Source organism: Hemicordylus capensis, chromosome 1 (assembly GCF_027244095.1).
Source record: "Hemicordylus capensis ecotype Gifberg chromosome 1, rHemCap1.1.pri, whole genome shotgun sequence".
Lineage (NCBI taxonomy): Eukaryota > Metazoa > Chordata > Lepidosauria > Squamata > Cordylidae > Hemicordylus > Hemicordylus capensis.
This window is the reverse complement of record NC_069657.1, coordinates 330,277,448-330,289,535: the sequence shown is the minus strand read 5'-3', so window position 1 is coordinate 330,289,535 and position 12,088 is coordinate 330,277,448. Positions and strand designations below refer to the sequence as shown.

Sequence of the window (12,088 nt, the reverse complement as noted above, 5' to 3'; positions counted from 1 at the left end):
TTGTGAATTTTGTTTGTATTGGACAGTAAACTCAAAAGGAGGGACACACATATAGACACTAGTGATGTGCATGGAACTGGTGCCTGCCGGTTCAAAGGAGGGGGCGATATCTTTAAGGAGGGGGGAGGGTGCTCTTACCCATCCCACCACGGTTCCCTTGGCGCACTGTCTTTAAAAATTGCGCGATGGGGCAGCAGCATACCTCCTTGCCACCCCAGTGCCTCCTCGGACCAGAAGTAGCCAAAATTGCCCACTGCACATGTGCACGTCATACATGCGTGCCATGTGCGAGTGCTTGCGACAAGTGCATGTACACACAATGTGTGCACATGCAGCGGGCACTTCTGGCCACTTCTGGTCTGAAGAGGCACCAGGGTGGCAAAGAGGTACACTGCCACCCCACCAGACCATTTAAAAGACAACGCCAATGGGGGAAACATGATGGGAGGGGTAAGAGCAACCTCCCCGACCTTAAAGATATCCCCCCACCTTTGAACCAGCCAAACTGCCAGATATTCAAACCAGTTTGGAGGCCCATAAAAGGGCCTCCAAACTGCTTTGTGCACATCCCTAATAGACACACCTACACACAAAAGCACTGTAATCTCATCAACCTTCTTCCTTCCAGAAAGTAGCCTGAAAACGGTTCAAGGGGACACTATGTGCAAATTAAGAGAGCAAACCCAATGAACTGCGTGGGACTTACTTCTGAACAAACATGCATAGGATTGTGCAATTCCTTGTGCAATCAAGGCAGTGGAGCCTCTGGAAGCTCACCACAATATGGTTACTTCTTCCCCTTGCACGGCTGCACGATTAGTGAAGATGTCAGCCAGTAATTCCATTACCCTCTAGCTCTTACTTACTCAATAGCCATTACTCACTTATCAATTCCTGGTCTTTTCTTCTTTAATAAATCCTCACTACCACCAGCCTAGAGGAAGGCAAGAAACTGAGCAGTCTATTTAGTTTAAGAGATAATATGAGTAACTTTTTGAAGTTATTTACAATTACAATTGTTATTCCTATTTGCCACATAGCCATCATGACTACTGTCCAGTGAGAGACCTCCATGAATTTGTCTAACCCTCATTTAAAGGATCAAACTTTAAATTAAGCTAAATTGGTATGTTTTTCCTTTTTGGATGGACCTTTTGGCAAGGTAATTCTTATGTACTCTATAGGATAGTATATTTGTCCACTTGTATGAGTCTGAGAAAGAATCTGAATAACTTACTGATAACAATTAGCTATACCAAAGCTGTACCGCCTCTGAATAATGGAGGTTTCACAGAACAAATATGCCATTAATGTACAAGTAATTTGTTTGCTATGGTAAGATCGGCCAACCATAATGAACCAACACTGCAACCTGATTATAATCATCCTTGATACTGTGGTTTAGGAGCTTCTGGAGCATCTCAGAAGGCTAGTATTCCTGCTCTTCCTTGGTTGTTCTTAGGAACCCAAATGTAAAATAGGTGGCAGATCTGGATCACATTTTTTAATCTAGATAAACTACTATTCTCTGTTCTATATTCACAAACAACACTGCAGTATGAAATATTCTCTTCACCCATAGAATGCTTTCTAGTCTTGTGGGAAGGAAGAGTCCACACAATACTATTCAACCATACTAAATAGGGAGGAGGATGCCATTTGGTGTTTTACTTTGGCAGTGAAATCTCTTGGGCTGACACTGGGACAGGCCCATGGAACAAAAGCCCTTCAGATGCCCCATGATGACATAGGTTATGATTCACATGATCTGTCTGAGCTAGGGATAGGGTGTAAATCAGCTTTAGGGCTGTTTATTCTGCATCTTTATTCTGATAAGGAAAGATTAATTGAACCCAGATTAAGCACTGGAATTTTAGCAGAAAATGGAAGGTAAGAGATTGACCATTTTTGCTGTGTTTCACAGAGGGAACTCACAAACAAATCTCTTACTGGCCCCATGAAAGCTAGAAACATCCCTGGCACCACACCATGATCAGTGTGTATTGGTGGTGGTGTCATGATCACCAAGGAAATTTCTGATGGTTAGAAATTTCTGATGGTCCAGCCAGGGTTAGACTGATTGTGTGGAGTGCCAGGATCACTCCCAACCCTGGCACTCTCGCCCTTCCTAACCAGACTTTTTACCCTGGTCTTTAGCCTGGTTTAATGGCGCAATCGTGCCCTTAACCCTGGCACCAGGATTGTGTTTCACTCAAGCCGGATGGCAAGAGCACCCAGTTGAGAGAGGATCCCTCAATGCACTGCACTCCTGGCATGGCGCATTGAGGGATGCTGGAGGACTTCCTCCTCCAGCTCCCTGATCTGCCACTTACCACAATGCCTCTTGTGTGCTACAGCATGCAGCAGGGAGAACTGGGGAGGGAGATCATGTGCAGGGAGAGCCTGTCTCCCCCACCTCCAGCCCATATGTTCATGTGCACAATCTTTCTGTGTTGTTTAAAGTGTTATCTACATTTTCCTTTCAGCTTGATGGCCAGCAGAGCAGGAGACCCTGACTATGCTATGTTAATGTTACACTAATGACGGCAGGTTCCTGGTGCAGTGGGACCAGAGGATTGAACTGCACTGCCCATTACTGCCTTTCTATAATATCTCATTATGCTTTATGTCTTTAAAACCTCACTCCTCCAATGCTTATTTTTCTGAGTGTAAGATAGGTTGTGTCTCCTAGATACAAACACCCAACAAGAACCTCAAACTGAATGCAGCTACAAGTCCCCACAGACACTATCAAACAGATGAAGAGGTAGCAGGATTCACGTTCCACCAGGGAGAAATGTGCAATTAAGGCAAAGCTAACTTTTGCATGCCTTGTCAGCAACAGCAACATCAGAGGAACAAAAGGAGAGCTGGCAGAACTAGCACCTATATTTCATATACCATAGAGAAGGTCCCTAACCATATTGTACAGCCACAGGCATAGACAAGAGAAATGTACATAATGACCATTTTCACAGATAGAAATATGTATAAATATTTCACTGGGAGGCCTTTCTTTTAGATTAACTTTCTATTTTTAAAACATTGTTCACTTTTTTCATTCAGAGTCTGATTATCTGACTATGTGCTCTTCATGAAAAATCATTTTTTTAAAAATACCTAAATTGCCTTATATGGAAACAAAGAATGTGAAATTACAACGGCTGACATCCAGACTAAGTTACTCAATAGTAGTACTCAGGATTTATGCTAAAGGATTATTTAATTTTAAAAAGACTAGTCAGGAGTAATTTAATCTGGATGTCAGCCAAAGACTCCTGGCTAACATTGCATTTGTAGGAGTATGTTCATGCAAGGGGGAGGGGTGATTTTTGCCAGATCCTCCCCTCTGCTCAGAGGCGTATCTAGGGAAAATAGTGCCTAGGGCAAGCACTGAAATGGCACCCCCTATCCAAACATCTGACACCCATCTTTCAGATAACTTTACCATAATATCAGCTGAAAAATACAAGTCAAGCTCCTTAATCTTTTAATATTTCAAAAACTATTTAGCAGTGGACTTAGCCAGACCACAAAATGCTGGAAAACTACCAATTTCAGTATGCTGGGGATCATGAAATACCCAAATACTATGTGGAGGTGTACTTGGAAAACTAAACAGAAGTTCCTGCCTAATTCTCTACTATGCATTGTATCATCACTATTACATAAGTTTTAAAAATCAATGGAGAATTTGACTTTTCCCAGATACTCTGAAAATAATTAAAGGATATGCAGAGTAAACTGTGTCACTGCTTGGAATATATTCTAGTCTTTCAGAAAGACAGTTGTGCATGCTCAAATGGCCTCTGTGAGGCCTGGCATGGCCTAGGGCCTCACAGAGGCCATTTGAGCATGCGTGGTGGCCATTTTGTTCTGGTGGCCATTTTTTGTTTTTTGTTTTTAATTTTTAAAAATGGCGCCCCCCCTTCAAGTGGCACCCGGGGCACGTGCCCTGCCTGCCCCACCGCTAGATACGCCCCTGCCTCTGCTGCTCCCAATGTGCCCTGAAAATATGTCTGAATGAATCAGTCTCATTTTCAGTGACACTGGAGGCAGCAGAAGGGGGAATCAATTAAAACTGCAGCTCCTTCTTTTGCGAGTAGAACAGACTCCCACAAGCACAATATTAGTCAGGATGTGAGCCACTGATTAGATGTAACCACTCTGAGAATATTTTTGTTGAAAAGCAGCATTGTCGTCATCATCTGTGCAGATGCATTTCATTTGCTCAGTTCAGTGGACATTATAAGCAGAAGTAATAATAAGTTACAATGAAAACAGTTAATCGCTTTTGTTCACTATAGACCACACGTACTTAAAATGTAAGCGGTATAAGTCCTACACACTGTGACTTTTATTATCTAGATCATACAAAACCCTACAATGTGATTCCCAAAGTTCTACTAGGCATGTCTTTGCAGTGAGCTGAAGTGGTGTGCTGGTATGGAATACTCAAAAAACTAAAGCTTTCAGTCCAACTTCTGTGAGATAAAAAGCAGGTATCAGTTTGGCTGGGATTAAAAACTCACACAGGCTACAGACTAAGTGGTAGCAGGACACAGAGAAACTAATGGACAGGAATTTCAGATACAAGAAAGCTGAAGGACGAAGGCAGAGTAAGCAAAAGACACTGAAAGAGGCACCTGAAGGACAGGTAATTGCAGAATAAGTATTGAGGAAATTGGTGGAGGAGACAGGGAATTGAACCAAGGGGGGATTAATAAAAGGGGAGACTTGAAAGAACTTCAGAGTGCTATAGATCAGGAGTGGCTGTGTGGTCTAGTGGAGAAGAAGAGAAAAATTCTACAGGAGGGCCAGAAAATAAGGTACAAGTATGACAAAGTGGTCCTGAAAAGTACAGGAACCTGACACAGCAATGAGTTATGGAAACATGAATGGTAGTTCCACACTTTGTGTTTCTCCAGAAATAACACCACTCCCTCACTCAGTTATTCTGGAGTATCCATAAATCTCTCCCAAACCATTGCATTCCTATTCCCCTCTTATCCACCCACCTGTTTCCTCCACCGTGCTTATTTCAGTCAATTGTTTCATTTTTCTGTTGCGTCTAACAAGGCTGCAGCACAGTCCTTTTATTGCAGCATGGTGTACCATTATTTTTTCAACAGAAGAAAAGTATTGGACAAGAAGACATTCAGGGCTAAAAAGCAGTACCAGGGCCTGAATTTTATCCTATTAGCTAGCCAGTACTTAGCTGCTGTCTTCTTGCAGACTTTTAAACATATCTGACCCTCCTTGTTCTCAGAAGACCGAACTAAAAAACCCTTGCTAGGATATTTCGCAACTGCTATGTTGAATAGAAGGCTGCTGGGGGCAGGAATGAGGGCTGACATCCAGACTGGCACTGCACTGCTCAGTAGTGCATAACATCCACATGAAACAGCTGTGTCATCGTGTGAGTGGGGAGGTGGATTTTTGACCATCTCCCCTTCCCTCTAAGGCAGCCCAGGGACATATTCTTGGGAAGCACCGTGAGTTTCAGAAGGAAGGGGAGATAGGTGAAAATTGCCCCTCCCCCGTCATACAATGGTACAGTTTTAGTGTGGACGTCAGCCACTGGTGCACCAGCACAGTGCTAGTCTGGGTGTCAGCCACTGTTGCTGCTTCCACCTCCCTCCCCCCCCTCCGCCTCATTTTTACAGTTACTGGCATACGCTGCCTGAATTATGGCTTCATTAGACCTGATGATCTGAGGAAGATATTGCTATTGCATATTTATAAGTATGCACATAATAGCCATTGTTATGTTCTGTGCTCTTCTGGATCTTGTCTGCTAGAAGCCAATGTCACAGACGCATATGTGGTCACCTTTAAAATTGTGACACAGTAAACCACAAAACAAGAATCCTAACATTAGGCAACTCTAGCAGGTTCCTACAGTTAATCCTGCTTTGCATGAACAAAGGGACATTAGATGTCATTACCTTTGAGAACAGAAATGTGCTGTCGGCTCTCCCCGTCTGCAGGATAGTTCCTGAATTCAATATCTTCTCCATCTTTTAATTCAACCTTATCATAACCGTACCAGCCAAGGAGCTCATTCATGGTGTTTTCTGCAAAGTTCTGAAAGAGAAGAATTGCCTACTTATTTATGCAATCAATAATCATTTGGAACTAAGAGATGAATGCATAAATCGAAATCTATTTGCACTCTACTGTGAAATACCAGGTTTGTCCCACCTCCTCTAGACTAATGTTCATTTATCAAGTCACGTACTTAGAATGTAATGCATTTAAATATTTGAATGGCACATGTAATTATGACAGACCTTCACAAATTTGCAATTTAAAGAAAAATATGAAGGGGAAGAGAACTATTTATCATTTGTTGCACATGAATTGAGTTAGTGATATTTTTAGCATATTTTCCCCCTCAAAAATATATATTCTATGCTACCATAGAATATTTTAAAGCACATCAGGAAAGCAATAGAGGAACAAAAATTGTTTCTCAGGCACTAGTCAATCAACCTCACTGTGCTACAGCCATTCAAATTATTATTGGCTACTGAGTCAACCAAAGGCTGATATAAAGCAAGTAAAACAAAATCTAATAAAACAGATTTTTTAAAAAGAAAATGGCACTACAGAAACCAAGTGCTTTTAGTATTTCCCATACTTATACATCCTGTTTCTTGTGAATTCTTTAAAATTTCAGAACTAGTATCCAATAACCTCTGTGATGCTCAGCGTAATCTCTGTGTTGAAAGTGAGTGTCAGGAATGCTGAATTAGCTTGCCTGACCCAGAACACCTGGAAGTATCCTTCCAGAAAATGAAATTCTGGGAGGCATTATTCTAGTATTTTGTTCCAATGGTAGATTCTTTAGGGTCCCATTCACACATACTGCTAGCAGCCTGGGAGTTGCTTCAAAGTGATGAAATCGCATGTCAGTGTTGTAAGTATCTGAAGACAGGAAACATGTGGGCAGGGCATAAGTCCTTCCCGCCCAATAGCCAACTGGCTAGAAAGAAGGGTTGCAATGAGGTTAGGAGGGTCTGTAAATTTGCACCTGCTCACATGGTTCCAGGATTCAGACTGGAATAGGACAGCTCACGATGGGGTGGGAGTAAGCACCCTCTCAAAAATGTAGTTGCTTCCACCTGCAATTTCTCTTTAAGAAATCTAATATGTAGGACACAGCCCGCCCATCAAGAAATGCACTTTGCTTCTTCTGTGCCCCGCTTAATTTTTTCTAGTGTCACCACTGTAGTGTAAGATATTGTCACAAGACAGCAGTTTCCATGCCAATAACAGTAAATGTGAATAAGGCCACAGTATGGGATTCTATGGCTATATTGCTAAACCTTCTTATTTATGACGACAGCTATTGTGGTTCTGTGGACATAGTACTGGATTTGAATATGGACATTGCTGACAAACCTGTGAGATTACTTGCATATACATGTGAATCAAGGGTTCTGCTCCCACGCTCAATATACAAGTATTCAGGCTAGCTTCATGCAGCACTAATTTTTGTGTTTTGGGCAAGAATGCACACTGGAAAGTGTGCTGAATAGCTGAAGAAAGAGTTATAATTTTCTGTTCTTGTCCTGTTTTTGCATGCTGTTGAAGAATTCTTAGTCCGACAGCAGCAGAGCCTATGATACCAGCAGCAGAACAATGGGGAGAGGCTTTCTGTTTCTCTCAATTTGGCCACATTTGCACATAACGTGGATCCACAGTTGAATGGGCCAGAGGTTCCATTGGAGTTATGTCCAAATGCAGGGTAATATGATTTGGAGCAGTGACAAAACCAAGGGATCAGATTTGGAACGCCAATCTGAACCCTTGGGTTATAGTGGAGGTTGGTTTCATCGCTGCAACCCAAGGTAGGATGCAGCCTGCATATCATCTGAATTTGGAACCACAGGCTGTGTGACCCAGAACTCCTCCCTCAACTTAAGCATGATTGGCTTTGCGGGCTATCCTTCATGGAAGAAGGAAGCCCACACAGGCAGTTCCCCCTCCTCTCTTCAGTCTTGGGGACTGCAGAGTAGGGATGTGCACGAAACCAGCGGGGGGCAACTCAAAGGTGGGGGGGATATCTTTAAGGGCTGGTGAGGGTGCTCTTCCCCCCCCACACACACACACCAAATTTCTCCTGCCAGCGCTGCAGTTTAAAAGGGTCCAGCAGGGCGGCAGCATCCCTCCCTGCCGCCCCGTTGCCTCCTCGGACCGGAAGTGACTGGGAATACCCGACGTGCGCATCATGCTGCCTGGGATAGGTGACTTGTGAGAACAGCCTCCTAGAATGGATTCCTGTCAGCCTGCTTTGCACCCAGTTCTGGACTAACTCAGCAGAAAGCCAGGCTCTGAGAAGAGCTTGCTCAAGTCAAGTTACTCATATGCAATGATTATAACTCTTATGTTTCCCCACTTGTTTCAGAGTTAATAAAGAGCTGTTCTTAACTGGTCTCTTTTTTTAACGACAGCATATGGTACCAGAGGTGGAAGGTAAAAGTTGCTGGAGAACCCAGAGAAAGGAATAAAGTTAAAATGGTTGCTCCAGAGCCTGTGGTGTGGCAAGAATACTCAGTACTTAGACTTGGGAGCAATGTGGCATAAGCTTGAAAAAGGTTTAAACAACAAAAAAATAATATTATTAAGTCTTATAAAAGCTACTGGAGATATTAAACTACATTATGAATAGGAAAGTACTCTATTTCTGACAATAACAGGAATAGAAGCCTGACAGACAGACAGACAATAAATTTCATAATAATGGTGAGGAAACTGAAGAAGAAAGTTGTGACACAGTAATACAGTTGTTTGAGGAGCACTGTCGCTCCCATATTATGTATCAAAAGTATTTATTCAGAGGAAAGGAGAAGCTGTGAAAGAATTTTTTACAGATATGAAACAAAAAATTCAATCCTGTGAACATAAGGCATTAATAAATGACCTTATTAAAAGTCAAATCATTTTTGGATGCAATAATAAAAAGCATGTCAGTGTTTCCTAAAAGAGATTGCTCCCCTGAAGAGACTGGAAAAAGCAATCCATATATGCCAAGCAGCAGAACTAGGAGAAATGTATATGTTCTGGAGTATCACACAACTGTACAGCAGGCAATCGTAAATGCTACTGAGAAGCAAAAGAAAGGTGTTTTGGAGATAAACACACAATACAGATAAGCATTACAAAAATCGTGCCAGGAGTGTGGCAACCATGTAAAAGCATTAGAACAAATGCGTGTAAAGTGCAACAGCACCGACATGTATACCAAAATCTTCAGAGAAATGAGGAAAGTGCACATGCTGATTGTAGAAGGATGCTTTGCAAGTGAAGGGAGAGAATTATTTTTGAACACCATCAGGGAGAAACCTACAAACACAAAAAATTGACCCACAAAAGACTGACCCATAAAACTAAGAGCTAAAGGCACATATATAAAACACAGGAGCATAAGCAATGATAACAGAAGCAAAAATGAAGGGACATGACGAACATATAAACAAAATGTGTTTCTAAAATACTTTAATGGAGTAATAATTCTGATTTGAGAAGAATGCTTTGGTTTTTATATACAGAAGGGAAACAACTGGAATAATTTATACAGAACCGAGATTCAACCAACACATTTGGTTGGGGCCAAAACATTTGCAGAGTTTGGTCATGTGAAAAAAAAATTGAAAACTTTGAAGATATACTACCAGGTTAGGCTTCCAAAAAAACCCACAACATATATCTGAAGACAGATGCAGTAATCTGGAAACATGACATGTGTTATGTCCTGCAAACTTTATGGAATGACAGAAGAAGGCATAATCGAATGCACAGAGGAACCAGCTGCTTGATCCAAACACTAGTAATTGCAGAGAAGAAAGATGGAAGACTAAGACTACATAGATCCAAAGGAGTAAACACAAAGAGAAAGCACTTCCATTTATTTATCTACATCAAATACAATTGTCAGAAAAGGAGGTGCCAAATTCTTCAACAAACTGCATTTTGATAGATTCCACTGGACAGAGAAAGCCTCAACTTTAGTGCAGTAAACATATCCTTTGGTAGGTAACCATTTCTAAGATTGCCCTTTAGCCTGTGTTCAGCATCTGAGGTATTCAACTATACCACGAGTCAGATGTTGGAAACTACAATTGATGTAGAAGTAAACACTGATGGCATCATAATTTGGGACTCTCTCATCATAGAGCATCATGGAAATGGCAAGAAAGAACAATCTTAAACTAAACAAAGCAAAATGTCCATTCTAAGCAACATCTGTAACATGAGGCAAAAGGTTATTCCTGAAGGAATCTCATCAGATGAACAGGAGGTAAGCATAAGAATACACCAAGCTTGAAAGACAAATAAAGGTTCAAGTTTCTATGTATGTATTATGTTAGAAAATATATATCTAATTTTGCAACCAATCTAGCTCATCAGAAACAACTTCTTCACAAGGTCACTGCATGGGCATTGAAGTCAAAGCATGAACAGGAATTTAGTAACTTAAAATAAATCCTGATAACTGCCTCAGTACCACAGTATTTTGATCCACTGAAGGTAATCAAACTTTCCACAGATGCCTCAATAGCATGACTAAGAGCAGCACTTTTGCAGTGGCATGAAGCAGATTATATGCCAATTTGCCAATTCCCTATAGCCACAGAAATAATATATGCAGAGAAATAATGAGGTCATTCCCACGACCAGCCCTACTCAGGTAGGACAGCACTAGGCCAGGCAGTGCTGGTCGTGAGAACTGCCAGGATTGGTCCCAACCCCGAGGCTCCTCCACCAGGTAGCTCAGGTTTTGTACCTGGGTTAAAAGGGAGGTAGGCAGGCAAATCTGAAACCAACCAGGCAAATGTGGAACTACCTCACCACCCAGTCATGTGGAAGCTCAGGATGCTGGAAGCCTGAGCTTCCATAGAGTCAAGTGGAAGGAGAACCCGGCAGCGTGAAACGCCCCCAATGCACCACGTTCCTCAAGGACTTCATCCTCCAGATCTCAGCTCTGCCAATCACCGCTGCACCAGTCATCCGGGTGCAAGATCAGCAGAGCAAGGAAGCTCCTCTAGTCATCAGTGAGGAGGCATGTAGGAGCCTGTCTTTCCCTCTAGCCTGCCTACCCCCATCTGGTCCTGAGAATGACCTCAAAATATGCTAGGTCTGGCCTTTAGGCACATCAAGTTTCATGATTTATTATAGCTTCAAGAATGAAACCAATGGGAACTATGAAAAGGGCCTGGAGAAAAGCTCCACACATACAATAGTTGCTGTTGAAATTCAAAAGGATAGTGTATCCCTTGTATTCTAACCTGGGTGTAAACTAATAATTTGGAATTCTAACCTGGATGTCTACTGATAATTGAATAAATACTTTACAGAACAGTTGCTCCATCAGTTAATGCATAATCTGATGAGTTGGAGCAAATAATAAACATACTGTAAAGCTGATAAAGGCTTTCCACCCTTCATCTGCAAATTTTTATCCATTTCTACACATTCCTGCATCAGGGATTCGGGTGAAACACAGTTCTTCAACAGCTCTGGCAGGAAAGAGATCAGTACCTTGTTTGGTTCTAAGCAGGGAAAAACAAGAATGGAGTATTGCAACCTAAGAGGGATGTTGCTCCAGCAGCTGCTTGGAGCAAACTGATGGTTTTTATATTTCACCCAGGCAGATTGAACTGGTCCTCCCCTTCTCTAGGGAAGGCTGTGTTGCTTAAAGGGTATTTGCCTGATTTTCTAAGCGATGGCTCCAGTAGCACTGAGCATTTTCTACTAGGGCTTACAGATCCTTAGGGGACTCCTAGTCAGAGGGCTGCCTCTGTGGATCATGATAGAGGAGCTGGCTCTGTTCTTCCAGTTATTCTGGTGTGTGGAGTCCCAATAGCATGCGGTCACCTCAGATCTGGATTGCCTTGTCCCCTGAACTGTCTGCCTCATCACTTAGTTGCTGTGGAGAGGGTGTCCCGAATCTGATGTCATGACCATTTATGAGAGGAATATATAACTAAGAACATCAAAGATTAAATGCTGCAAATCAGTTATTCAAACAATATACTGGGGATCCAAGAAGTCATTCCTGAATAGGAATTACCAAACGCAA

The 12,088-nt window shown here is 42.1% G+C and overlaps 1 protein-coding gene across 4 annotated transcripts in view; it reads right to left on the bottom strand.

Moving 5' to 3' along the window:
- SOBP (sine oculis binding protein homolog) overlaps window positions 1-12,088 on the bottom strand; it is a 232,214-nt gene that overhangs the window by 203,600 nt on the left and 16,526 nt on the right. For all 4 annotated transcript variants that reach the window (XM_053291230.1, XM_053291069.1, XM_053290968.1 and 1 more), the window contains exon 2: window positions 5,949-6,087. In XM_053291230.1, coding sequence (XP_053147205.1) covers window positions 5,949-6,087 — 139 coding nt within the window. The remainder of the gene's footprint in view (window positions 1-5,948; window positions 6,088-12,088) is intronic.